Raw genomic sequence first — 27,950 nt, 5'->3', positions numbered from 1 at the left:
TGATTTACATGATGGATTTTTCCTTTTTCCTCCTGGTAGCAACCTGCTGGAAAGCAAGGCTGATGGCATTGAGGTTTCTTACAATGCTTGTGGTGTCCTGTCCCACATCATGTACGATGGGCCTGAGGCCTGGGGTGTCTGTGAGCCCCAGAGGGCCGAGGTGGAAGAGCGTATGTGGGCAGCCATCCAGAGCTGGGACATCAACTCCCGGAGGAATATCAACTACAGGTTTGAGATGGGAAGGTACACACCATGAAGAGTCAGAAGCTGCTTGTCCCAGCATGCTGTGATGAGAGCTTTCCGCCCCGCTCCTGTCCTCCAAAAGCATCCAGTGTGTGATGGGCACATTTCCCACTTACTAACACCTGTGTGTATCCAAGGCCTGTGTTCTATGCATGCTTGATACAGAACTAAACCCACACTAAAACACAAGTCACCTGTCATCCTGTCCCCATCAGGCTGACTCAGTTCTTACTGTACTGTGAGTGGATTGCTGTCCCCAGTCAATCCCCTTCTTCCTGCTGTGCTGAGTGTGCAGCTGGTCATTCATTGAATACCCCTTTGAAAGGGGGTGAAGCTGTGGGGCTTTTCTCACGCCCCAGTCCCTGGGAGACAGGATGCTAGCCCTCCCTGTTCCTGTGTCCTTGTGTGTCGTCCCCCTCCCCCGCCCAAGTTCCCGTTCACCCCAGGCCATGGGCCTGCTCCCACGTTGTGCCCTCTACCCTGCACACAAAGAGTGGGTGTCGGCAGGCCATCGCTCTGCTGGAAGGTGGAGAGGTCCTTCAGGTAAGTGAGTCTCGGGGCCCCCTGAGGTTTTGCTGATCTGATTTTTCGGTTTGGGGGCTGGAACTTCAGCCTGACCTGTAAGTGATTCCCCTTGCCTCTCTCTCGGGGGTTGCTGAGACCCCCAGACTTCTGCCCTTTTCCTCTACTCTGACCTTCTCCAGAGTGAGCTCCTGGGCGGAGCCCGAGCAGGGCCCCTGGCATCCCACAGGCTTGCCCATGTGGGACCCTGCAAGGAGAACTCAGGGAGGAGAAAAGGCTCACATCCTCCCTGTCTTGGTTCACATCCTTCTTGTCTTGGTGGTCTTGGTCTCGGTCCAGGTCTGAGGGTGGGGCATAATAGCAATCTCTTTCTCTCCAGGTCCTTTGAGCCCATTCTCCGTCTCCTTCCTCAGGGCATCTCTCCAGTCAGCCAGCACTGGGCCACCTGGGCCCTATACAATCTTGTGTCTGTCTACCGTGAGTGCCTCCCCTCCCTTAGTTCAGACACTCAGCAGAGCACAGCATGTCCACAGGGAGCTGGCATGCAGGAGGGGACACCTAGAGTTACTGCTGGCCTTGTGTCTCAGAGCAGTCCTGGGCACTTTGGCATTAGTGACATGCTGGTGTGATGGTAACCCCACTGTACCATTAGAAGCATCCCAGCCTGCACCAGTGTGCCTTTCCTCACACTTCCTACCCCAGCTGTGAGTGAGCTTTCTCCAGTCTTTGTCACCTGCGTCCCCAGCCTGGGTTGTTACACAGTACCTGGGGGTATCTTACTAACAATATCAGAAATGCAAGCTGCTGCCCAGGGGATTCCAGTTCCAGAACTCTCTGGGAACCTGTGTCATCCTACAAACCTCTCAGGAGGGTATCATCCTTGTGATGCCTCTCTGAGGCCTGTGCTTGGGATGGTATTTTCTTAATTTATTTGTTAGGACAAACTCTAGGGAAACTAACAACTTTGGACCACAATAGGGAAGTGCCTTTCTCAAGGGCTTGCCCCATTTCCCCGTCCAGGTGGGCCCAGGAGGCCGGGGTGGACATGGCTTGTCCCTGCCCAGCAGTGTCCTTTGTAGAGCAGTTCTGGGTGGTATCTGGGGCACAGACCTGTAGAAGGCCACCCATCCTCAGCTACCTGCTCCTGCTTTGTAGCTGACAAATACTGCCCCCTGCTGATCAAAGAAGGTGGGATGCCCCTGCTGAGGGGCTTGATCAAGATGGCCACTGCCCGACAGGAAACCAAGGAGATGGCCCGGTAAGAAACAAATTTTGTATTCCTGGCTGGGTACCTTGATTTGGATGGCAAGGGCACAGTGGGAATGGCCAGAGTTCCCAGGAGCCACTCAGGGTTGAATGTGGAGTGGACAAGAGCCTGACCGTTAGCAGAGCTCTTCTGCTCTCAGCGGCTCGGTTGGCTTCCTGTGACTCTCACCTCCTTGTTGCTCAGCGCCAGCAAGAGCTCTGCATTATTTTGACCACAGTTCCAATGAGAAAGGACTCTGTGTGCTGAGGCATATTCTAGAGGCCGCGTGCACAGTGCTAGTTTCTCTGAACACGACTATGAAGGCGAAAGTCCCCAGGGGGAAAAGTGCCCTTCGATGGGCTAGAATGAAGCTCAGTGGTACAGCACATGCCTAGCGTCCATAGCACATACACATGTGTGCACGTGCACGCACATCCATCCGTACCTACACACACACACACACACAAATTACCAGTGTGAGGGGTGGGGTATGCCAGAGTCCTCACTGAACTTCTGTGGCCGTGGGATTCTTTGTTGAGTGTCAAGCGTAAGCTCTGATGTGGACACAAGAATACACACGTAACATGTTAGTATCAGTTGGATTGGCTTCCTCTTCCCGATCTGTTCTAGTTGGGAGGGTCGTCCTTTATCATAATTCTGAGCACAGTGTAGCCTGAGGCTCAGACAACCCCCACCCTCAGAATATGCCCTTCTGGATAGGGGCACCAGCTGGCTCTGCCGTTCATTATTTTTGGTGAAGGCACTGTTTCAGTATTAACTGGCGGACTTGTCCTCTAGCTCAGTCTTCGGAGTCTCCTGGAAAGTGTTAGAATGGAATGGGCCTCACCTGCAGACTTTTTACCAGTAGGCCTGGGGCTGACCATGTTAAACAAGGATCTAGGACTTGCCAGGCCCTAGGTGGGACTTATCAGCCCTCTAGGCACCGACCTGAGATGTGTCTGAGCCCGCAGGGCCTTCTGGCACCAGGGAAAGAATGGCCTTGGGCATTTCCATCTCAAAAGGCCTTGATGCACCCTCTTAGCAAATTCAGGCTGCAGTGAACCCCCAAACCTGCAGGCAAACAGTGCAGGGTCAAAGGCAACGACGCCAGCAATGGGTGACAGTTTTCTCAGGGAGCAGGGTGACTGGGACACTAAGGCCTGGAGCCAGCATGGCTGCCTGTGCAGATCTCCAGTCCGGTGCTTGTTTGGGACCCCCTAGTGGACTTCTGCCGAGAGAGTGGGCTGGGGTACAGGGAAAATGGCGGGGAGAGCAGCAGGTTTGGAAGCTCAGGCCTGGCTGCTTGTAGGACAGTGGCGGTGTGCATGACCACAGGCGCTATTTCCCAGCTCTCTCGCTCACCATCCAATGCTTTCCCCTGTTGTGTCCAGCAAGGTGATTGATCACTGCAGTAACTTTAGAGAGGAGAACATGGACACGTCCAGATAGAGGCCTCCACCCATGGCCACACAGCCTGGACCACAGGACCGGAGGAAGCGCTGGAGTCCAGTGGGCAGGTCCCTTGCAGAGCCTCCCACTGGATGAAGAGACAGTGAGGACTTTTGCACAGCTGACGCTTTTCCTTAATGGTAGTGAGATATATATTATATATATATATTTTTTTTTCTTTTTGGTTAGGAAGTGTGAAGTTTTGTGTGTATGACTTCTCCTAAGTCTCCGCAGCTCCTTGCCACCCTCAGCCCGCCTCCAAACTTTCATTGCTGCCATGTTCACTCCTGCCCCAGCCAGGCTTGCCTCAAATGCTGTGAGTGTCCAGTCCCTTCCCAGTGAGCTCAGACCCTGGCCTGGCTTCTGTCTGTCGTGGGAGGAGCTGGCCTTACCAGGCTGCTCAGCATCCCTGGTGTCTGCCTGAGTGCCCTGTCTGGGCTCCCAGGTGAAGTTGATGGGGTTTGGGGATTAAGACCAGCTCTGCTGAGTCTCGCAGAAGCCTTGGTGCTCCAGGCTGTGAGCCATGGGGGTCAGAGAGGAAGCTGTTCCCAGGCCTCAGGCTAAGCAGTTCCTGTCCAGAGAACCCTGGAGAAGCCGGGCTGTGTTGGCCCCCTGCTTTCTGGCCAGGCCTGCCTGTGGCCATGCTGCTATGGAGACTGTCTCACGTCTCCCTCAGGCCCCAGCCCCAAGATGCTCAGAACTCAGGGGCAATTCCACTGCCCCTTCTGCCAAACATGCCCCAGCCCACCCCAGCTCTGGTAGCTGGCACTTTCCAGGACCAGGGTCTTGCTTCTTTTTCTGTAGCCCTCATCTGCCCACAGCACCCCAGTGCCCAGGTATTCCCACCAGCAGAGCTGAGCCCACCCCCTGCCCAGAAGGTAGAAGGCAGGAGGTCCCTACTCCAGCCCTTCACAGTGGCAGCGGACAGCCGCCTACAGACCAGCACTGGGCCATTCTCTGTCCCTCCAGCCCACTCAGGCTGTCCCTGAGAAGCTGCTGTGTTGTGTGACAGGCCTTGCTCCAGGTGTCTCCTACACCCTCCCACTGTATCTCAGCATTGCTTCTTGTTGACACAGGACTGCTGAGGAGGCCTGTGCTCACAGAGAGCACAGCTCACCCGGGAGGCAGCTTTTGCTGTGACTTTTTCTCCCCTCTTGCTTCTCTGGGCCTGTTCTTTGATTCTTCTGGCCTGGCATGCCTGCTTCCAGGCAGAAGTGGCCCGGCTGTTCCCAAAACTCAGGGAGAGGTAACTGACCTCTCCTGAGGAGACTGTCTCCCCAGCCAGGCTAGAGGGCTTAATCATGTGCTTCTCCCATGCAGCACTTGGGCAACCCCAGCCCCTCCTTTCCACCCCAGCCCTTCTGGCAGCAGCCAGACCATGAGCAGAGTTCATAGCCCATCGCTTACCACCTGGGGTCTGCGTAAATGTCTGTACTTTGGGGTGTCACAGAAATACATTTTTGTGCAAAGTGCAGAAGAGTGGTCTTTTTCTTTTTTCAGAGGAGATTGGGGGATACTGGTCTGGGGATGGGTGATCAGGAAGGTTGGTCGGGGTCTCCCAGGAAGACCCTGGAGGGCAAGTGGTTTTGCTGTGGGTTTATGCGCCTGCAGGCTGTAGACAGGGGTCACACTGAGGTGAGTATCTGTGACATTCTTTCCACATCTGTGCCTAGACACTGAGGTCATGGCTGGTCACTAGACTGGTAGGAACTCTGCTGGGAGCATAGCCTGCTGGGAGGGACACACGGTAAATATAGCCTCATCACTCTGCAGTAAAGATAGGAAAGAAGCCCCCTGCCACTGCTGGGAATGGTGGAAGTGGCTCGGAAAGTCTGGTGGCTGCTAAGCAGCGTTATATGACTGCCCGAGGAGGGAAGAGAGGGAGGAGTCAGCAAAGGGTCCTCCAGGTAAGGCTAAGCTGAACCCAGTGGGAAAGTGGAGCCTGCTAGGGCTAGCAGCTCTGACAACAGGCCTTGCCATGACGGACTGGGAGAGTTCCATGGGGAGCGGTCCTGTAAAGGAACATGACCCAGCTAAACAGCTGGAACAGACTGAAATGACCAGCCCGTGGAACAGCTGGGTCCTGGTGTGCCGGAGTAGTTGATGCTCTCCAGACCATGCGGAGGGTGTAGGCAGAGTGCCAGGGTCACATTTAACAGTCTGGGAGCCGGCCTGTTGTCTGCACACTTCTAAGTGGAGCAGGGGTCTCCTCTTCCTCTTCAGCAGAGCCCATACTAGGCTCTTCCCTGGGTGAGCACACACCGTGGTTTGCCCTTGAACTCGGAGGAGGTCAGCCAAGTGTATCAGCCAAGTCCTGGAGGGGTTAGGCGTGGCTTGTGTGCACTCCGAGTCCTCATAGTCCTTAGAACAACCCACAGAACCCGGACTCAAAAGGTGAGATGCCTTCTTACACCCCAAGTTACCACAGCAAAGGAGGGGCGCAGGCTCCCTAGTACAGTACACACTCCTAGCCCGGGTACCTGCTGCTCCGGGTGTCTAGAACACTGCCTCCTGCTCAGCCCGTCACAGTGCCTGGCTCCATTCCTGTGGAAATGTGAACACCACATCAGGGCTGTGCCGAGGCTCCACACACAGCACCCAACATCCAGGGCTCTTTTTAGATTCATTTTAGTTACTTCATAAGAGTGTACGCTACTTGTGTGTGGTGCCCATGGTGGCCAGAAGATGGCAACAACTCATAGCTGTGTTGCATGGGTGCTGAGAGCCAAACCTCATTGAAGAGTAGTGAGCATTGGCCACTCAGCCATCTCTCCAGCCTGCCCATCCAGGGCTCTTACTAAAAACTTACTGGCTGAGCCAGACATGTGGCTTAGCAGGAAAGGGGTCTTTCCTCCCAGGCTGACTACCAGTTCCATTCTCAGGACCCACACAGTGAAAGATGGTATCAGATACTGCAACCCCAACCTCTCCCACCCCCAAAACAAATAAATACCCTTAATCTTTGTTGTTGTTTTTCGAGACAGGGTTTCTTTGTGGAGCCCTGACTGTCCTGGAACTCTCTCTGTAGACCAGGCTGGTCTCCCTCCGCCTGTCTCTGCCTCAGGATTGCTGGAATTAAAGGTGTGGCCACCACCACTGGGCTACCTTTTTTTTTCCTTCAAGATGGGGTCTCCCTGTGTAGTTTTTTTTTTTTTTTTTTTTTTTTTTTGGTTTTTCGAGACAGGGTTTCTCTGTGGTTTTGGAGCCTGTCCTGTGTAGTTTTTGACCTGCCTGAAATTGTGTAGACTAGGTTGCACCCGCTTAATGCTGGGACTAAAGGCGTGGCCACCACACCCAGTTGCAGTGTGGTTCTTGCATAGGGCTAGAGTTTGGTTTTCAGCAAGCAGATGGTACTTATAGCCATCTGTAACTCCAGTTCCGGAGGATCTGATACCCTCCTATGACCTCTGCAGACACCAGGCACGCACATGGTGCACAGATATACATCCAGGCAAAACATTCACACACACACAAAAATAGTCACCAGGCTCTAAGCCTGACGACCTGATTTCAGTCCCTGTAACCCACATAGCTGAAGGAGAGAACCAACAGGTAGGATTAACCTTTTTTTTCATGGACACACCATGGACATCATATGTGCACGCAAGTGTGTGCTTGAACACACAGACTCACAAATGGGGTGTGTGTATGTTGTTTGTTTTTGTCTTTTTTTCCCCCCTGAGACAGAGCCTCACTACGCAGATGCAGCCCTGTAGACCAGGCTAGCCATCAGCCGGTCTATGTGTTCCAAACACTGGAATTAAAGGTGTGCCTCTGTCCCAGTGCTGGGGTTAAAGATGTGGGCGACCCAACCACCACCACCACCATCTTTTTTTAAGATAGGGGTTCTCTGTGTAGCCTTGGCAGTCCTGGAACTCTTTAGAGTCTGCCTGCCTCTGCCTCCTGAGTGTTGGGATTAAAGGAGTGGGCCACCACTGCCTGGCTTCCAAACCCTTTTTGGGTTTTTTGTTTTGTTTTTGAGACAAAAATACCACACAAGTTGGCTTTGAATCCTCTCCATATATATATATATATATATAGCAGAGGATGGCCTTGAACTTGTGATTTTCCTACCTGTACCTCCTGTATGTTGAGACTGCAGGCATGTACCACCATACTATTATTATACCATTCTGGGAACTGAATCCAGCAAGCACTCTGCCAATCGTGCTAATCCCCAGGCCCTATTTAGTAATACCATAAAATGGTTCTGATTAGCGCGCACACACACATACACATACAAACCACTCTGGCCTTGGAAAGTCAGTTCTACAGAAAAAGAAAATATCTAGTTGACTAAAACAAATCACCAACAGCATGGAGCTGGAAGCGGGCAATCAGAGGAAGGTCAGCTGAATGGGGAGGGTCCTAGGACACAAGGAAAGAAAGTCTAGCTGGGCAGTGGTGGTAGCCCGAGTGACAGGCACCTGTATTAGAGACGGGTATTGTCGCCAACCCTACTGAGAGGCAGAGAGATCAGAGTTCAGCGACTTGCCTCGGAAGGCATGGGATGTCTCTGACTCCAAGCAGTGCCAAGCGCGTCCAGAATCCGCACCAGAACCCTCCTCTTTCCCATCATTCGTTTGCAATATCGAAAAACGAATAGGAGGCAAGTGTGTCATCAAGGCGCACCCTCGAGCAAGCCCTGCCAATCACCCCCTGGCAGCAAGCACTGCGTGGTCTCCGGGCATTACAGACCACATCTCTGTGTGGGCGGTGGGTGGGGGTGGGGGAGCAAAAACAGGCACGAGTTCGCGCATGAGGAAAGGGGGGAAAGGAGGGGCGAGGGGGCGCTTTCCGAGGTTTCCGCCTCCTGGCCTTTGCAAAGTTACCTGGCCCACGGGGGTGGGGTGGGGTAGGGGCGGAGTTAGGGAGTTACGGTCTGTGTGCGCGCCGGCCCCGCCCCTGGCCTACTCTGGCACCTGTTGGCCTGAGGGGCCGCGCCTGTCACCCAATAGACAGCCTCCCTGAGCCGCATGGGCCCCGCCCCCAATGCGGAACCACCAATCCCCGCGTTGCCGCAGCCCCTCTGCTCCATGGCCCCTCCTTCCGCGCGCTTCTTCCGGGTGGGCTGGAACAGGGGCCAAGGCCATGGTTCTCTGGGCGCTGCTCAGCCCGGGGGTCCTGGTGCGGACCGGGCACACCGTGCTGACCTGGGGAATAACGCTGGTGCTCTTCCTGCACGACACCGGTGAGCCGGACACCGCGCGACCCCGAGCCCACCCGATCCCTTGATTCCCTTCGAGTGGGTCTCACCCGGTCCCCCTAATCCTCAGTTACATTGAGATTCACCCTCATCTCCGCCAGTTCCTCAAGCGTCCTTCTCATCTGCTGGTTCTAGAGCCATCCACTCCTTGATACCCAAGTTGGTCCCTAATTAATCCCGGGATTTTCCTGTCACCGACAGGAAATTCATCCAAATCCGAGGACCTATTAGAGGCGCCAAGTCCCCTGATCCTGGGCTCCACCCCATCCTTCCAGAAATTGCCTCCCAGCCTCTCCCTGAATTAGGTTAAGAAATCGACTAGATTGAAAAACTGGCTTTCTGCTCAGCTCCCCAAATCCTATGAGACCACTCAGCGACCCCCTTCCCAGGTTTCCCCGCCCAAAGACACAGCCCCCACCGAGGCTCAGCCTCCTCCACTGTCGTTATCGTCAGGCTCCCCACCAGCAATCAGCAACTCCCTTCCAAACCTTTGCTGCTCTTCCAACCAAGGGTACTAGAGCTGTCTGCACTCAGCTTGGCCTGTGTCTCCGCGTTCTCTCACTTCTCAGCTCCCCCACCTCTCCAGATCTTCACCACCAAGGGCTTCAACATGCTGGGCCCTTCCTGGCCTGGGCTCCCTAGGCCTCCCTCTTTGAGGGCTGACCCTTCCGTAGGGAACCCTTCCCCTTCCGCATTCAGCAGGCTAGCCTCTTTACCCCATCCTCTTGCCATGGGCCTCACTGTTCTCTGGCCTCTCCAGAGCTACGCCAGTGGGAAGAGCAAGGGGAGCTGTTCCTGCCCCTCACCTTCCTGCTCCTGGTTCTGGGCTCCCTGTTGCTCTACCTGGCTGTGTCACTCATGGACCCGGGCTATGTGGCTACTCAACCTCAGGTAAACAGGGACCCTGGGATCCAAACCCCTCCTTGCGCCAACAGGGAAATGAGCCCTCAGAACTGTCCGTGTGAAGCTGTGAGCCGCTTACATTGTGGGGCGTCTTGGTGAGGCCTCTTTCCTACCCTATGTTTTTGCTCCCACATTGAGGAAATCACCAAGGCCCAAGAGAGGACAAGCACCTTGCAAAGGCACAGTGTCCAGTGCTCTACCGTGTACTTACCACCCCTGTACATGGGAGGGGCCCCAAATCCTGCAAAGCCAGAACCAGGTGGCTCCTAAGAGAGGTGCCCCCAGTGTCATCTGCCTCCCAAGGGGACCCCTCCCCCCATCTTATACGCCTTGTTTCATTTTCAGGAGGAGCCCAAGGAGGAACAGACAGCCATGGTTCCTCAGGCAATCCCACTGCGGCGGTGCAGACACTGCCTAGTGCTGGTAGGTGATATACACACATCCTCTTGTAGGAAGAATTGGGACCAAATTAAGACTCCTTGCCTCTCCTCCAGGAAGGTCTCCCAAATTCGGGACCAGACTGTGGCCTTCGGCCCTCTCCACCCACTGGGGGAACCTGCACTGAGCCTGGACTCCCTTCTGTGCCTACAGCAACCCCTGCGAGCCCGCCACTGTCGGGACTGCCGCCGCTGTGTTCGCCGCTATGACCACCACTGTCCCTGGATGGAGAACTGTGTGGGTGAACGTAACCACCCCCTCTTTGTGGCCTACCTGGCTCTGCAGCTGGTGGTTCTCCTATGGGGCCTGTGCCTGGCATGGTAGGTGAATCGGGGGGTGTGGGCAGCATGCACACCGAATAGGCGCTTACAAAGAGGACTCTGTGGGACTCGCAGCACCCCCACCCCCCAGCTCCTCCATCCCTGTCCCTCTAGGTCCGGCCTCCAATTCTTCCGGCCCTGGGGGCTGTGGCTACGGTCTACTGGGCTCCTGTTTGCCACCTTCCTGCTGCTTTCCTTCTTCTCATTGGTGGTCAGCCTGCTGCTGGCCTCACACCTCTACCTGGTGGCCAGCAACACCACTACCTGGGAGTTCATATCCTCTCACCGAATCGCCTACCTCCGTCAGCGCACCAGCAACCCCTTTGACCGAGGTCTGACTCGAAACCTGGCCCACTTTTTCTGTGGGTGGCCCTCTGGACCCTGGGAGACCCTCTGGGCTGAAGAAGAGGAGGAAGGCAGCAGCCAGGCTGTCTAGGGCTGCTGGAGAGAAGGCTGCCATTGGTGCCTAAAAACCGGAGGCTGTGCCGCTAGGGGTCAGCCCAGTTAGCCTGAGCTCTTTACTCCATCCCGGGGCTCCCACCCTCAGCAGATAGAACCCCACACAAGGAAGACACAGAGGAAAAGGACATGAGTGAGGGGAGAGGGCACTGGACACCAAGAGAACCCAGACTCCATGACCCCTGGCCAGGCTACCTCAAATGTACAGTTTTATTAATTTAATACTCTATAAAGACAAGTATTAAAAAGACAAACCGTCCTGCCATGGGGCCTTTCCTGATCTGGGCACTGCCAGGAAGCAGAAGGGTTAGAGACACAGCTCACCCAGTAACCCTGAGGAAAGCTTCCAGCAGCCCCATGGCCTCTCCCTGGAACCCACATCCTCATTAAATACCTTGGCCCTGGGCACATGGACAAGGACAGTTCTCACAGCCTGGCAGAGGGAGGCAGAGGGCCAGGAGACCCTCAGGACTCCAGGAACTGCTGAGACACAAAGTCGAAGTCCCGGAAGGCAGCCTGTTGGCGAGCGGTGAGGGGACTCTGGGGTGCCGGTGGGGTCAGGGTTGGAGGCAGGCTGGTGAACTCCCCCTCGAAGTAGCGAAGGTCTGCAGGGCCACAGAGAGTGGGCACAAAGGGAGGCCGGACAGTGCGAGCAAGCAAGGCCTGCCAGTTGGTGGTCTGAGGACAAGGATGGAGAGTCTGAGAAGGTGGGACAGCAGACCCCAGGGGACACTCAGCCCTCCAACTTCACAGGCAATGGGGACTGCTGGATCCCTTACCCTGAAAAATGGCTGGACCTTGATCTCCTCTGCGTCCTGCTCTCCTGCCCCTAGACGCTTCTCTGGGCACTTCTGGAGGAGCTGGCAGAAAGCAGGGCAGGTGGGAACTTAGGGTGACCACTCCAGGTGCTGGCTGCCCCACAGGTACCCTACAAGGTGGTGTCAGGGAGCACACAAGCAGCTTCGGCCAAGCCCTGGACCTTGGACTTACCTTCTGAATGAGCTCAAGCCCTTGAGCCGACAGAAAGTGAGGGAACGGGGCGTCTGCATTAACGATGCAATCGAATACCTCCTCTTCTGTGTCCCCCGGGAATGGGCACTGTGAAGATGGGGGCTCAGCGGCTGTGTGTGTCATCCCACCGTTCCCACCCCGAAGACCTAGAGGCCCCCTCGTACTTACCTCACCCACTAGCATCTCATAAAGTAACACTCCAAGCCCCCACCAGTCCACAGCCCGAGTGTAAGCCTCCTGAGTCAAAACTTCAGGGGCCAGGAATTCTGGGGTGCCACAGAAGGTGCTGGTCCGGTCCCCAAAGCCAATCCCTGCAAACCAACATCCACACCAATGCCTACTTGGGTATGGCTCACTCACTTAGCCTCTGTGGTTATAACAATCAGTGGGGGAAGGGGCCTGGAGAGATGGCTCAGTGGCTAAGAAAGGACCCAGCTTGGATTCCTAGTACCCACATGGTGGCTTGCAGCTGTCTGTAAATCCAGTTTCAGGGACCTGAAGCCCTCTTACGGCCTCCACAGGCACTAGACACACATCTGGTGAATAGGCACACATGCATGCAAAACACCCATGTCACAAATGTTTTTTTTTTTTTTTAAATATTTATTTATTTATTTATTATGTATACAATATTCTGTCTGTGTGTATGTCTGCAGGCCAGAAGAGGGCACCAGACCCCATTACAGATGGTTGTGAGCCACCATGTGGTTGCTGGGAATTGAACTCAGGACCTTTGGAAGAACAGGCACTGCTCTTAACCTCTGAGCCATCTCTCCAGCCCCACAAATGTTTTTTGTATTTTTCTTTTTTTTTCTAGCTCAATCACAGTTTCCCCTCCTATCCCTGGCTGGCTGATATCGGGGAAGGCCTGCACTGTTCTGAAAGGAAGGGAGAGGGAGTGGACAGGGGAGGGGGGAGTGCATAGGGGGAGGAACACACAAATTTTTTTTTTTTTGGTTTTTCAAGACAGGGTTTCTCTGTGGTTTTGGAGCCTGTCCTGGAACTAGCTCTGTAGACCAGGCTGGTCTCGAACTCACAGAGATCCGCCTGCCTCTGCCTCCCAAGTGCTGGGATTAAAGGCGTGCGCCACCACCGCCCGGCACAAAAATTTTAAATATAAAAAAAAATTAAGGGGCTGGAGAAATGGCTCAGTGGTTAAGAGCATTGCCTGCTCTTCCAAGGTCCTGAGTTCAATTCCCAGCAACCACATGGTGGCTCACAACCATCTGTAATGAGATCTGATGCCCTCTTCTGGTCTGTAGGCAGACACACAGACAGAATACTGTATACATAATAAATACATATTTTTTAAAAAATTAAAAAATCACCAGGTGGTGGTGGCACGCGTCTTTAATCCTGAGCTGGGACACTCAGGAGGCAGAGGCAGGCAGATCTCTTGTGAGTTCAAGGCCAGCCAGAGCTCTTAGGCCAGTGGTGGAGAGTGATGGACTGTGAGACCAGGGGTCAAAACCCAGCAATGCAAATCCATGCATACATAATACGTAGCATACGTATGTAGATTCATATTTATTAATCTGTTCCAGCCTTTATTTTATTTTATTTTTTGGTTTTTCGAGACAGGGTTTCTCTGTGGTTTTGGAGCCTGTCCTGAAACTAGCTCTTGTGGACCAGGCTGGTCTCGAACTCACAGAGATCCGCCTGCCTCTGCCTCCCAAGTGCTGGGATTAAAGGCGTGCGCCACCACCGCCCTAATGTGGCAGCCTTTATGGTACCCATTAGCAAGGTCTGCAGTGTCGTGCTGTAGACTCTTGGCCCAGGCCATCATACAGCAGTGTCTATAAGAAAGCTAAACCTGCGAACTCACGTGCAGAACAATGTCCTCTGTAGTCCTAACTATAGATTCTCCGATCAACTACAAATTAGGAAGAGCCAGTATTCTCCTCAGCTGTCCTCCTAAACAAGGGTCCTGGTCAGGAATTAAGGCTGGGGAGCCCTCTCCAGTGGTTAGGGAGCCCAGGTGCCCATGAGTGAGTTGCTTTCTTATTGGCCTGGGCAAAGCAAGAGGATGTGATCCCAGGAGAGGGGCCCTACCTTCCTTGCATAGTCCAAAGTCCGCAATCTTCAGGAAACCCTGTGCATCCAACAGGAGATTATCCAGCTTCAGATCCCTGATGGCAGAGGGGTGCAGGGTCAAAAGGGCTGGAAGGGGCTCAGGCCCAGGGCACAGCAACAGCACAGGGAAAGGGCAAGGCCTACCAAGGCCCACCCCGCTTCTCTCAGGCAGCCTACCTGTAAATGATCCTCTTCTCATGCAGAAACTGCAGCCCCAGGACCACGCAGGCCAGGTAGAAGCTGAGGGGTGGCACAGGGAGAAGTCAGGCCAGGCACCAGGAGGTGCCAGAAGGTCCTGGCCGGAGTCAGGCATGGATGATACCGGACAAATGAATATGGTGCTGGGAGTCCCCATATATCCCAGTGTTGTGGTCTATGAATGACCTTCCAGCGAGCAGCTGTGGTAGGACCGCAGGGTCTAGTGGTGGAGACCTGTAACCCCAGCTACTTGGGAGGCTGAGGCCAACCTGGTCTATACCACTAGAACCTTCTTTCAAAAAACAAAAAAACAAACAAAAAAAACCCAGCCAGGCAGTGGTGGCGCATGCCTTCAATTCCAGCACCCACGATGGGCTGGAGAGATGGCTCAGAGGTTAACATCACTGACTGCTCTTCCAAAGGTCTTGACTTCAAGTCCCAGTAACCACATGGTGGCTCACAATCATCTGTAATGAGATCTGGTGCCCTCTTCTGGCCTGCAGGTGTACATGCAGGCAGAACACCGTACACATAATAAATAATAAAGAAAACATTAAAAAAAATTCCAGCACTCAGAAGGCAGAGGCAGGTGGATCCCTGTGAGTTTGAGGCCAGCTTGGTCTATAAGACCTAGTTCCAGGACAGGCTCCAAAAAAACTACAGAGAAACCCTGTCTCGAAAAACCAAAAAAAAAAAAAAAAAAAAAAAAAGAAAAGAAAAGAAAAAAACAAAGGGCTGGTGATGCAGCTATGGTAGAGCCCTGGGGTCAGTACTCTGTATGACTATCTCCCCAGCAGCCTGTGGGGATAACCATGACTTTTACTCAAATCAGCACCTGAGAGGATGATGAGATGGCCCAGCATTTAAGAGAGCCTTACTCTTGAAAATGACCTGAATTTGGTTCCTAGAATCAGGTTCACAACTGCCTGTCTTTCTAGCTCCTGGAGCTTTAGTGCCCTCTTCTGGCCTCTGAGGGCTCCTGCACTCACATGCACATGGCCAAGCACAGCCACACATACAATCAAATGAGGATCTGAGACTTGAATCTCCAGCTGCCACACTGCGCTCGCTCTCATCCTTGCAACATCTTACAAAACTGTGATAGTAAATCCCACCCACCCGCAACTACGCAGACAGAATCCCCACATGCTGGAAGAGCTCCACCAAGGCTCCTGAACCCTGTGCTATTTGTCTGCCGGGTACCCCCTACCCGAAGGGAGCAAGCACCGAGTAACCACGGAACCCACCAGGCCTGTGGCTCGGGAAAGACATCCTCGTGGATCTGCATCATGAGGTCTCCTCCAGGCACAAACTCAGTAACAAAGCAGGCGTGGCTAGCGGTCTGGAAGCAAGCAAGGAGAGACAGCAGGAAGGGGTGCCCTGTGCGACCCACAGCCTCCAGGATCCGCTTCTCACAGTACAGGCTGCAAGGGAGGATGGACGGGATGGAACCTCCATGGGCTGTGCCTTGACACCCACCCACACAGCACCTCTGGCTGCATGGGTGCTCAAAGAGCTAACAAGTCAAGCTGGTGGTTTGTACACAGGGAACGGTTAAACCTGCAAACTAGACGTGTGGTGGCACACGCCTTTAATCCCACCACTCAGAAGGCAGAGGCAGGCAGATCTCTGAGTTCTAAACCAATCTGGTCTACTGAGCTAGTTCCAGACATCCAGAGCTGCACAAAGAAACCCTGTCTTCAAGAAACAAAAAGCCACCGGGCGGTGGTGGCGCACGCCTTTAATCCCAGCACTCGGGAGGCAGAGGCAGGCGGATCTCTGTGAGTTCCAGACCAGCCTGGTCTACAAGAGCTAGTTCCAGGACAGGCTCCAAAGCCACAGAGAAACCCTGTCTTGAAAAACCAAAAAGAAAAAAGAAACAAAAAGCCGGGCGATGGTGGTGCATGCTTTTAATCCCAGCATTTGTGAGGGAGAGGCAAGGGAGTCTCTATGAGTTTGAGGGCAGCCAGGTCTACAGAGCAAGTTCTAGGACAGCTAAACTGTTACATAGGAAAACCCAGTCTCACAAAAACAAAACAAAACTAACAACAAAACCTGCAAGAACTACCACGGTCCTATTTATAGGAGAGCAACCTGAGGTTCTAAAAGACCAGAGCTTTCCCAGTGCCAAAAAGAAAACCTGAATCTGGCTTCTGGGCTCTTGAGTTGCCTTCTAGAGTCCAGGCTAGTCACCCAGAGGTTCCTCCGGGGTCAGATAATTCTCAATCATACATACCTGTCAATCTCGTCCCGGCCCAGCACTTCCTGCTTCTTCAGTGCCTTGATGGCATAGTATTTTCCTGTTCCTTTGTACTGAACCAGAAGAACCTGGGAACCAGATGGGCAGGACAGGACTTCTTCACCTCCCCACCCAGCATCTCCTGCATCCCAGCATCTCCCCACCCAGCATCTCCCCACTAAGCATCTCCAGCATCCCAGCATCTCTCCACCCAGCATCTCCCGCATCCCAGCATCTCCCGCATCCCAGCATCTCCCAGCTAGTGTGCCGAGGCTCACCCACCCACTAACTCCACTGCACCATCCTCAACCCACTACCTTCCCGAAGTGTCCCCTGCCCAGCACAGCCAAGCATCGAAAGTCCTGCAGTCGGGGGGATTTCCTGCAAGACAGAAAGGGCACAAGGGGCTGAAGAGAACCAAGATCAGGCCTTCTGTTGCAGCCTAGGCTGTCCCCAAGGCTGAAATTTAACAACTGCATTCGGCACATAAGGAAAGCACTGAGCAAGCCAGCTTGTGTCCTCAAGGAGCCAGGGAATGAGGTAGCAATCAATGTGTACAATGAGGGAGTGGCGGTGCACACTGGTAATCCCAGCACTCAGATCAGAGGCAGGAGAATCACAAGTTCAAGGCCAGCCCGGGCTATACAGTAAAGTCTCAGGCAGGTTAAGTTCCATGCCCATACCCACTTTAAAAAAGCCAGACTCGGGGCTGGAGAGATGGCTCAGTGGTTAAGAGCACTGACTGCTCTTCTCAAGGACCCGGATTCAATTCCCAGCACCCACATGGCAGCTCACAACTGTCTGAAAATCCAGTTCCAGGGGATCTGACACCTTCACACCAATGCACATAAAATAAAGTTAAATAAACCATAAAAATTAAAAAAAAAAAAGCCAGACTCAGTGGCTGGCTCAGGTCTAAAGCTCCAGCCCCAGCACTCCTGAGATGAGATGGGAGGTGGAGAGAAGTTCAAGTATATGAGCAGCAAGCACAGTAGCAGAAACAGTGAGACACGGCCTCAAGAAGGAAGTGGGAGCCGGGAGATAGTGGCCCATGCCTTTAATCCCAGCTCTCGGGAGGCAGGGGCAGGTGGATCTCAATGAGTTTGAGGCCAGCCTGGTCTATAGAGTGAGCTCCAGGACAGCCAGGGCTACACAGAGAAACCCTGTCTCAAAAAACCAAAACAAAACAAAAGAATGAAGTGGACTGGGAGAGCTGCCTCCCAAAAGGTTGTGCTCCGCCTTCTGCCTGGGTCCCTATGCATGTGCAGACACACACAGGCACAAATCTTTAAAATACAAATAAAAGTTTCTAAATCAATGCAAGCCAGTGAGTACCTGGTGGGTGATGCTGCCAGGGTGGGCGCCACTCCAGTTCTAGGATCCATGTGGGGGCGTTTGGTACACTGTGAGGACAGAGGGGTTCAGGGGAGAGCCAACATGTTAGCCCACTTTCCCGCCTGCCCCATCCCTGAATCCCTCACAGGAGTGTCCGGGGCTGGTTCTTGGGGCAGATAGAGACGAGGGGGCTTGGGTGGAGGCTTCATGTCTTCTCCTGAGAGGGTCTTCGTGGGCAGGAAATGACTGTAAGAAGAAGGAGATGTCTGAGCCAGGACAGGTGGCGGTGGGAGGGGCACAGCTACAGCAGAGGACAGAGGGCCAGGCGGCTCACCTGGGGGAAGCAGACCTGGAGGTCCCACAGGCTGCAGTTGGGGGGCACCCTTTAGGGGGACTGACTGTGCTTGGGGAGCTGCAGGGGGGCAGCAGGCTCATGACCAGGCGTCCCCAGGCTGCCATGCTGAGGTTCATCTGGGAAGCCCTCAGGAAGTCCTGGCCTAGAGGAGGCAGATGGGGTTCAGTCCCAGCATCCCAGTGGTCAGCCCCGGCCCCCTCCTCACACAGTCCCCTCCCGCATACCTCTACGCTTAGAGAAAATGCGTCTCTGCCTCTGCAGCCGAGGCCTCCTTTCAATGACAGGGTCACAGAAGGTTACCTGAAGGAACATGAACAGGGCTGAAGACCTGGACTGGCCACCTTCCGTCTTACCAGCTACTTACGCCCCAAGTTCCAGCTCTCAATCTCAACTAGTGCAGGCATCCTAATGAGCTCTGTCAGTCCACACAACACAGCCAGAATCATCTGAGAACTGCCTAGAAAACACGGCTTGTGGGCGTGTGTGTGTGTGTGTGTGTGTGTGTGTGTATGGGGGGATTGTCTTGATTGTTAATTAAGATAGGCGGGTTGTGGGGTGGTGGTGGTAGTGCACGCCTTCAATCCCAGCACCCGGGAGGCAGAGGTAGGCGGATCTGTGAGTTCAAGGCCAACCTGGTCTACAAGAGCTAGTTCCAGGACAGGCTCCAGAACTACAAGCTACAATGAAATCCTGTCTTGAAAAACCAAAAAAAAAAAAAAAAAAAGATAGGCGGGTCTAGCCTACTGTGGGTGGTGCCATCCCTAGGCAGTTGGTACTGGGCTCTCTAAAAAAGCTAGCCAACCCCGAGCTTGGGAGGGAGGCAGGGAGCAAGCCAGCAAGCAGGGCTCCTCCATGGTTTCTGCGTAAATTACTGCCCTGACTTCCTTCAAGACTGGCTGTAAATTGAAATAAATCTGTTTCTCGCATAAGTAACTTTTGGTCCGTGTTTATCACAGAATGCACTAGTAGGAGAGGCAGAACTCAAAGGACCTGCAGGGCGGTGGCCATGCCTTTAATCCCAGCACTGGGGAGTCAGAAGCAGGGGCGGGGAGGATCTCTGTGAGGTCAAGGTTAGGCTGGTCTAGGAGATAGTTCTAGGACAGGGCAGTTACACAGAGAAATCCTGATTCGAAAAACCAAACCAAACCAAACCAAAACAATACAAAAACCAAACAAACAAACAAAAAAAAAAACCCTAAAAAAATCCAGAGATGATTACACATCCTCACTGGCACCAGTGGGGAAACTGAGGCCCAGAGAAGAGGCACTTATTCAAAGTGACATGAGATGAGGCAGGGCAAAGTCAAGGAGGAGATGCGAGCCTCTCTCTGGCCGTTTGTGGAACTGCCTCACACTCAGCTCCCACACTTAGACGGGGTGCCAGTCTTTCTGTATGCACATATATATGCAGGCGGAGGTTGACACGGGGTGTCCGCATTTCCACCTTAGTTTTTGGGACAGGATCTCTGTTTCAGCTAGAAACAATGGCCAGCAACGTCTGGGGATCCAACTGTCTCTGTACACCGGCAGTGAAGTTACGACGAGCACCTCCACACCTAGTTTTTACATGGATGCTAGGGACTGTGCAGAGCAAGCACACTTTATCCATTGATCTCCCCAGCCAAAGTGTCAGTGGGAACCTGGGCAAAGAGCCTTCCTTGCGGCACCAGGCTGAGAGAAAGCTGGTGACAGGCATTGTCCAGGAAGTCTTCAAGCTTCAGGAAGGCCACACCGCACAACTGCCGCCAGTCCCGCCAGTGAACCCCGATCTCCAGCTCACGGGCCTATGTGGGGACGACCAGGCTGATGAATTGGGTTTGGCATCAGCCTCCACCCAAGTGGCCTCCCCCACGCAGCCCGCAGCTAACCCTGACCATACAAAGGTCGGGCTTACTCGATCCAAGGAGATGGTAAAAGCCTGGTCCCAGGATTTCTCAGCCACCTGTCCCCATGCTGTCTGGCCCACAACACGGTTGTCAACCTTCAGTACAGCCAGCACCTCACCTGCGGTGCCAACGTTGGGACTCAGAGCGTGTCCAGAGCAGGGACCCCACCCCCTCCCACAGCTCCTCCTTACTCACTGGCCAGCTCTCTGCCACCACGCTGCTGCCTAGACCTGGTTCGCAGCCAGCCCTCAGAGGGGCTACCTGCCAGGACAGCCATGGGAGAACGCCCAGGCACGGCCATCAGCAGCTGTTCACAGCCCAGGAGGCGAACCTGCAGAGTCCCTGGTCGGGAGTTGGGAGGGCACTTAGTCAGAAGCCACCGCCATTTGGCCGTGGAACCCCTGAGGGATGCCACTTGCTCTACGAGGGTCAGAGTTAGGATCAGCTGACCAGACCCTGCCCACGCTAGGCCTTGGAAGCCACCCTTCATCCTCAGCAGCCCTGCCAGCTCTTCCTCCCGGGCGCCTGGGCAGTGGCAGACACAGCAGTGCCACTGAGCAGGACCTCCCCCGGAGCTGCATGGAGCCAGAGGATAGGGAGGCTGCTGCCCTGAGCACAAGGCCTGGAGGGCACCATGGCCTCAAGGGCACATGGGCAGGCACAGGAGCCTGGGCCACAAGCAGCCCCACGGTTGCCTGCCCCATTTAATAGGAAAGAAACATGCTTTGTCTGAGACCACTGGGGTTTTTGTCTCAAAGGGTAGAGGAAGCAGGGACCCTGCAGCCCCTGAGGCTATAAGATGAGTCTTGGAAGACTTTCTTGCTAGGCTGGGTCTGCAGGTAATATGTAGAGATCTTACAGAGATCCCAAGGGTGGCATCCAGCAGGGTACTCATCTTAGGATATGGTGTTTTTGGTTTTGTTTTTTTTGTTTGTTTTGTTTTGAGACAAGGTTTCTCTGTAGCTTTGGAGCCTGTCCTAGAACTAGCTCTGTAGACCAGGCTGGTCTCAAACTCACAGAGATAGCCGGGCGGTGGTGGCTCACGCCTTTAATCCCAGCACTCGGGAGGCAGAGGCAGGTGGATCTCTGGGAGTTCGAGGCCAGCCTGGTCTACAGAATAGTTCCAGGACAGGCTCCAAAGCTACAGAGAAACCCTGTCTCGAAAAAACCAAAAAAAAAAAAAAAAAAAAAAAAAAAACTCACAGAGAGTGATGGAGGTGGGTCTTGTATTAATCTGTTGCTTTCATTGGTTAATTAATAAAGAAACTGCCTAGGCCCATTTGATAGGCCAACCCTTAGGTGGGTGGAGTAAACAGAACAAAATGCTGGGAGAAAGAAGCCGAGTCAATGAGTCACCATGATTCTCCCACTCCAGACAGACGCAGGTTAAGATCTTTCCTGGTAAGCCAGCTCATGGTGCTACACAGAATATTAAAAATGGGTTAGATCAATATATAAGAGCTAGCCAATAAGAGGCTAAAACTAATGGGGTAGACAATGTTCAAAAGAATACAGTTTCCGGGGCTGGAGAAATGGCTCAGCTGTTAAGAGCATTGCCTGCTCTTCCAAAGGTCCTGAGTTCAATTCCCAGCAACCACATGGTGGCTCACAACCATCTGTAATGGTGCCCTCTTCTGGCTAGCAGGCATACACACAGACAGAATATTGTACACATAATAAATAAATAAATTAAAAAAAAAAAAGAATACAGTTTCCGTGTAATTATTTTGGGACATAAGCTAATCGTGCGGGCAGCCGGGTGGCGGAACACAGCCCCGCCGCTCCTATTACTACAAGAGATCCGCCTACCTCTGCCTCCCGAGTGCTGGGATTAAAAGCATGAGCCACCACTGCCCAGCCTTGGTTTTGTTTTTAGATAAGATCTCATTAGCCCAAGTTGGCCTCAAACTTGCACACAGCTAAAGAAGCCCTTAAACTCCTGATCTTCCTGCTCACTTCCCTAGGGCTTGGATTTTAGGTGTGTGTTACCATACCCAGTTTATAAGGTGCTGGGGATCGAAACCAGAGCTTTGTGTTTGCTAGACACGGACTCTACCAGCTGCCTTCCACGGCTATATCCTTAATCTTTTTTTTTTTTTTTTTGGTTTTTCGAGACAGGGTTTCTCTGTGGCTTTGGAGCCCGTCCTGGAACTACTCTGTAGACCAGGCTGGTCTCGAACTCACAGAGATCCGCCTGCCTCTGCCTCCCGAGTGCTGGGATTAAAGGCGTGCGCCACCATCGCCCGGCTATATCCTTAATCTTAAATTCTTTGCCTTTAAGCAAGAAGTCCCTCTGCCTTCCCAGACCTGCTGACTCAAACACCAGCACTCCCAGGAGACCTCTCGGCTCAGCCTCCACTTCCTCCTGGGAACCCTGATGATACACGAAGTAGAGGCCCCCAGGAAGCAGGGCCCTGTCCAGCCCCGTCCACTGCTCTGCAGCTCCAGCCCCATCCACTGCTCTGCAGCTCCATCCCCGTCCACTGCTCTGCAGCTCCATCCCCGTCCACTGCTCTGCAGTTCCATCCCGTCCACTGCTCTGCACCTCCAGCCCCGTCCACTGCTCTGAAGCTCCAGCCCCGTCCACTGCTCTGCACCTCCATCCCGGTCCACTGCTCTGCACCTCCAGCCCCGTCCACTGCTCTGCACCTCCAGCCCCGTCCACTGCTCTGCACCTCCAGCCCCGTCCACTGCTCTGCACCTCCAGCCCCGTCCACTGCCCTGCAGCAGGCACCAGTGGGCTCTGGCTTGCAGCTCAGGATATGAAAGACTTTTCTGGCCAGATGGTGATGGTGCACACCTTTAATCCCAGCACTCAGGAGGCAGACAGAGGCAAACAGATCTCTTGAGTTTGAGGCCAACCTGGTCTGCAGAGTGAGTTCCAGGAGAGCCAAAGCTACATGGAGAAACCCTGGCTGGAAAACAAAGAAACAAAAAACAGAAAGAAAGAAAACTTCATGGCAGCCCATGCTGCCAATGGCTGGCTCCTAGGCTGGCGGGGCAGAAAGCTGCTTACCGCGTTACTCCCTACTTCCGGTTACTTGTTTAAACTACATCACACTGGCCAAACCCTGGCTGTGCTCAATGCTGAAGGAGCACAAGTTACTGGATTCACAAAGCAATCCCTGAGTCAGTGCTGCTAGTGTTTCTATCCTTCGTTTATTTATTTACTTCGAAACAGGGTCTCACTATGTAGCTCTGGCTGGCCTGGAACTCACTCTGTAGACCAGGCTAGCCTAGAACTCACAGAGATCCTCCTGCCTCTGCCTCCTGGGTTCTGGAGTTAAAGCCATGACCACCATGACCGTCCACTGTCATTCCTATGTTACAGATGGATAAACTGAGAATCAGAATGGGAGTGTCAGCTATCCAAGGTCGGGACCCAACGCTTTCCCAGAGTTCTTCGGGATCCTCCCCGAAGGATGAGGCCCCTGAAGCAAGAGGGGGTCATTTCTACAGACCTGTCAAGGCGATGGGTTTCACAAGTGTCGCCGGAGGCTGGGGGTTCCGGAGCACGGCCATCCGCAGCTCTTGGGTCACCCTGCTGCGCAGGGCATGGGTGGGTGGCAGCCTCTCCAGCAGCGATTCCAGGGCCAGGCGGAGGAGGTCCAGCTTCTGGGAGGATTCCTGGAGCTGGGCCTGGGCCTACAGAGGAGATGCAGGCAGGGACAGCCATGAGGTACGGGTGGAAGGCACAGGTTATGCCGTAGGCTTCCTCACTGCCACCCCACACAGGCAGCAAGCCGTTAGCGCTGGGCACCACTGCAGGGTGGAGAGAGACAGGCAGAGCTGTAAGAAGAGCCGTGGGCCGGCGGACACAGCCTGACCTCGGCCAGTGCCTTGCGGTCCTGTATTCTCTGGCCACCAAGAAGCTTCACCACGTTCTTGGCCCCTGCAGCCACAGCGGCCTCAATTCGCAGTCGGTGCTGCAGCTCCTCTGCCAGCAAGTCAGGGCCTGCAGGGAGGGGGTAGAGCCTTAGCCCTGGCCATGGGGTGCCACCCTCCCTGCCTTCAGAGGACTCACCTGGCTCTGGAGACCCACTGGCCTCCAGGCTGCTTATCTTCATCCGGAGCAGGGCAACCTTCAGTTGACTGTCCTTCAGCATCTGCTGGGCAGCCACTAAGAGCTTCCTCTCCTGTAGGGACGTGACATTTGCCCCGTCAGATCAGGGCTATGGCCGACCACCAGACTGGGAATTGAGCTCCCCAACTCAGATTCCGTGCTCTACTTTCATCATTAGACGAAGGGCTGGGGCTGGGTAGCATCCCCCTCTTGGCGCAGGGCCTGGCGCTGCACTCCTGACACCGGAGAACTCGATCTCTCCCACCACATCAGATGCCAGGCCTATGCCTCCAGTCAGGCACCAACACTCACCTTGGGGGTGCCACTGGCACACGTGTGAATCATGTTCTCAGCTCCTTGCTTTACCTTCAGCTCGACCTGCAGCTGCCTCTGTAAAACCTCCAAGTGCCGAGCCCTCGACTGCTCTGCCCGCGGCATGGGTCCTGACGCCACTGGTTCTGTGGAGAGAAGGCAAGGGATGCATGAGCCTGCCACCAGAGCCCAGGCCTCCGTAAAGGGGCTCTCTCTTCCCTTCCTTCCTGGCCATAGCAGCAACATGGTGGATACAGGGAGGGCAGATGGTCTTGCCCAGTGGTCAGAGCCAAGGCCAGGATCAGGGTGTCCATGAATCTCCTGTCACCTGGGGGTCTCCTCAGACTCCTCACTCACCAGCCGAGGTTGGCAGCAAGACCTGGGCATGCAGCTCCCGAAGCTCGCCATGCAGCTGCTCCAGGCGGCGGTTGGAGGCCCTCAGCAGCTGCTGCACATGGCCCAGGTGGCGGCGGTCTGTGGCCGCGCGCCGCATGTTCTCCACGCCCTCCTTGATCTTCAGTTCCTTCTGGATAGCTCGACGGATCATCTCTTTCTCATCCTCAGGGGGCCTCTGGCTGGTCCCAGGCTGCAAAGGACAGAGAAGTCATAGCCCATCCCCCTCCAACGGGGAACAGACACAACAGGCGGAGCTGGGGTGTCTCGGAACTCTGCAGTGGCTAGCTCTCGCTCTTCCGTCTTCCTTGCCGAGAAGGGAGAGGTGACAGATCAGGTTCCCATGGTGCTTGCTGGGTGATGAGTTCTAACAACACACTGAATTCCCTTCGCCTGCGGTGCAATTGGTTTTTTGCGGTACTGGGGAAAGACCCCATGGCACAGAACATGCTAAGGTAGAGCACAGAGCCTCACGCTTACTTCTCATTCTCATTTTATATAGGAGCAAAGAACAAAGAGAGGTTAGGCGGCTTGCTCACAGAGGCAACACAGAGGAGTGACCATCATGTACTGAGGGACAGCGACCCCCATTGTCTCCCAGACACTACACAGCTTTCTCTAGGTGTGAGAACCAAGTGCAATCTGGGAGGTAAAACAGCAAAGAATTTACTCAAGGTCACATGCAGGAGGCAGCCAGTGGCCCAAGCCACTAAAACTTGCTTCTTCTACCTTACACAGTGTGGTAGACAGGTGAGAAGCAGAGGCAACCAATTAGCTGAGGAGCTCTGACAGCTCAGCTCTAGCAGGAAGTAGGAGACCCCCAAACTGCTTACCAGTTTAGAGGCAGGGAGAGGAACCTTCCCTCTCAGAGGCTGACCTCAGCCCCGGGGAACCCCTGCTGACACGCCTCCCGTCCCAAGGATCGAGGCAACCATCCTATCTTATCCCTCTTACCTCTCTGTGTTCCATCTCCTGAGACCCATAAAAGAATGGCTACTCAGTTTAGGGGCCCCTAACCCCCCAACTCCAGGCCTCAGCTAGGCTGGCTGTCTGTGCCTTAGCTGTCAGAGGGTGAGGGTGAGGGCGAGGTTCAGGAAATCCTTTGACCGCCCCAGGCAAGAAGGCCAGAGCCAAAGACCTGAGAAAACAAAGCTCTTCCAGAGCTGGGGGCCTGCTGGCCACCAGGGTCCTGAGTCACCCCGCTGCTGCCACAGGGCGGAGGCTCACAGGAAATCGGAAAATGTGTACAAGCCGCTGCTAGCCAGGCCAAGAGGGATCTCTGGAGGAAGGGTACTGGGAGGAGTGAGATCCAGCCTTGCAGGCTGCCTGACCCATTGAGATGCCCGTATCTACTGCTTTTCACCCACACCTCGTGTCTTGACTTGGCACTGGACGCTATCTTTTTTTTTTTTTTTTTTGGTTTTTCGAGACAGGGTTTCTCTGTAGCTTTGGTGCCTGTCCTGGAACTAGCTCTTGTAGACCAGGCTGGCCTCGAACTCACAGAGATCCGCCTGCCTCTGCCTCCCGAGTGCTGGGATTAAAGGCGTGCGCCACCACCGCCCGGCCTGGACGCTATCTTGTACAGAAATGTCCTGCCCCACCTCTAACTGCCCTGAGGTAGAACACTACCTCTCTCGGCTCTTAAGTGACACTGGAATCCCTCAACATCGTGGACCTCTCGGTGGACCGGAGGATTCCCGGCGCATTGTTGGGCCAGGTGCCTCTAGTGGCCAAAGTGTTCCTGCCCGTGGGTGTGGTGTGGTGTGGACAACGCCCACCAAGAGCTCAGTCCTTCCCTCCCAACTCTCCGCACAGTCTTCACCCCCCACCCCCGCTACCCCCAGACTCCTCTTAGCCGGCATTCCAACCTCTGCGCTCCCGGCAAATGCCCACCTGCCTGAAAGTCTCTAGAAGACTGATTTTTTAAGGAACTCGAGACCCAGCCTGAAGGTACATTCCACGGTTTCAGGCATGCTGCCTGGCTGGATCTCCGTCACTCCGGGGACCAGACGTCTTAACCCAGGGCTCAGGTCCCGCCCCGCGCAGGGGTCACCAGCAGAGAGGCCGGAGTAGGGTGGAGACCCGAGCATGGGGTGCCCTGAGCTGCCAACGCGGCCGCTGCGCGCGCTCCGTTCACCTGGAGCGCCGCCCCATTCGGCTCCATGGCGCCGCGCCGGCCAGTTCTCTCCTTCGCTACGGTTCCGGAAGCCCCGGCCTCTGCGCAGGACTTTCAAACTTGAAACTTCCCGGGAAGCGACGCGGGACACGCGGGATCGGGCGCCCCCTCCCGAGACCCGCGCACCCGGCAGGTGCTGGGGAGCAGCGCCCCCTCCCGGCTGCACGGAGCAGCGCCCCGGACCGACTCCGAGTTCAGCTCGGCGGATCCCGGGTTCCCTTTCTTGACTTTGTGGCTCCAGCTCTGAATCACAGCTGATCTTCCTGGAGATAGGAAGGCCGGGTCTCTTTCTGCTCCAGCTTTGCCCGCAGCATGCGCCGCGGGCCTGGGCCGGGTGCGGAATAAATAAATCTTGATCCAAATGATGGTCAGATACAAATAAAGTCTGAACAAACTCAGGCTCGTTACGAAATGAGTTTGCTGACTCAACCGGAGCCAAGGTTCTTACTTTACCATGAGGAAGTCCGAAGGGGCTGGGGAGGGAGTTCAATAAAATGCTGCAAGGCAAGGTCAAGGATCAATCCCCATAATTTTCCTTTTTTTTTTTTTTTTTTTTTTTTTTTTTTTAGAGGCCAGGAGACGTTGACTTCTCAGGAAGATGGGTTTTGCCCGGAACATAGCGATTGCGGTGCTTGCTAAAGAAATGAGGGGGAGAGGGGCGGTGAAGACCTTGTAAGCCTGGTAGAGAGGGCCAGACTGAACTGGTTGGCATTGTCAGAGCTTACCATACCCACGCTTTCAATTCCGGCTCTCAGAAGGCAGGGGCAGGCAGATCTCTGAGTACGAGGCCAGCCTAGTCTACGAGTTCCAGGACAGCCAGGGCTACACAGGGAAACCCTGTCCTGAAAAATCAAAAACAAATCCAACAAAAAAGTGTGTGGCACAACACACCCAGGTAGGGGGCTACTTTTATTTTTTAATTAGGATTTTGCTGTCTTTTTTTTTTTTTTTTGGTTTATTTTTGAGACGGGGTTTCTCTGTGTAACCCTTGCTGTTCTATAGAACTCACTATGTAGACCAGGCTGGCTTCAAACTCAGACCCATCTGCCTCTGCCTCCTGAGTGCTGGGATTAAAGGTGTGCGACACCACCCGGCTAGGATTTCTTTTTTTCTGGTTTTTCAA

General features: G+C 54.2%; 3 protein-coding genes across 10 annotated transcripts in view; 2 read left to right on the top strand and 1 right to left on the bottom strand.

Moving 5' to 3' along the window:
• The window catches only part of Zer1 (zyg-11 related cell cycle regulator), a 41,089-nt gene extending 36,160 nt beyond the window's left edge, over positions 1-4,929 (top strand). For 4 of the 5 annotated variants that reach the window (XM_057754494.1, XM_057754493.1, XM_057754495.1 and 1 more), the window contains 4 exons: positions 40-243; positions 1,145-1,242; positions 1,921-2,023; positions 3,403-4,929. In XM_057754494.1, coding sequence (XP_057610477.1) covers positions 40-243; positions 1,145-1,242; positions 1,921-2,023; positions 3,403-3,460 — 463 coding nt within the window. In that variant the 3' untranslated portion in view covers positions 3,461-4,929. The remainder of the gene's footprint in view (positions 1-39; positions 244-1,144; positions 1,243-1,920; positions 2,024-3,402) is intronic. The other variant, XM_057754496.1, reaches the window with a different exon arrangement.
• Positions 4,930-8,525: 3,596 nt separating this feature from the next.
• On the top strand, positions 8,526-11,133 carry Zdhhc12 (zinc finger DHHC-type palmitoyltransferase 12). The gene is made up of 5 exons (XM_057754772.1): positions 8,526-8,651; positions 9,427-9,557; positions 9,915-9,992; positions 10,161-10,327; positions 10,442-11,133. Exons 1-5 carry the CDS (start codon positions 8,552-8,554, stop codon positions 10,761-10,763), a joined length of 798 nt encoding a protein of 265 aa, XP_057610755.1. The 5' UTR covers positions 8,526-8,551; the 3' UTR covers positions 10,764-11,133.
• On the bottom strand, positions 10,980-26,835 carry Pkn3 (protein kinase N3). Of its 4 annotated transcripts, none has more exons than XM_057754768.1 (22): positions 26,789-26,835; positions 24,616-24,844; positions 24,259-24,404; positions 23,908-24,019; positions 23,711-23,838; positions 23,345-23,528; positions 20,079-20,225; positions 19,892-20,001; positions 19,638-19,781; positions 18,222-18,297; positions 17,977-18,139; positions 17,789-17,888; positions 17,643-17,710; positions 16,625-16,688; positions 16,305-16,396; positions 15,316-15,492; positions 14,048-14,110; positions 13,850-13,926; positions 11,966-12,108; positions 11,777-11,884; positions 11,566-11,646; positions 10,980-11,464 (listed from the first exon to the last, which is right to left on the bottom strand). In XM_057754768.1, exons 1-22 carry the CDS (start codon positions 26,813-26,815, stop codon positions 11,252-11,254), a joined length of 2,652 nt encoding a protein of 883 aa, XP_057610751.1. In that variant the 5' UTR covers positions 26,816-26,835; the 3' UTR covers positions 10,980-11,251. The 4 variants fall into 4 exon arrangements, with proteins under 4 accessions (XP_057610751.1, XP_057610752.1, XP_057610748.1 ...); XM_057754769.1 differs by lacking the exon at positions 26,789-26,835 and adding an exon at positions 25,606-25,717; XM_057754765.1 differs by having other exon boundaries at positions 23,711-24,019.
• Positions 26,836-27,950: the final 1,115 nt, after the last annotated feature.

This window comes from Chionomys nivalis, chromosome 22 (assembly GCF_950005125.1).
Source record: "Chionomys nivalis chromosome 22, mChiNiv1.1, whole genome shotgun sequence".
Taxonomy (NCBI): domain Eukaryota; kingdom Metazoa; phylum Chordata; class Mammalia; order Rodentia; family Cricetidae; genus Chionomys; species Chionomys nivalis.
The sequence above is the reverse complement of the archived record's forward strand: the minus strand, read 5'-3'. Positions and strand labels throughout refer to the sequence as shown.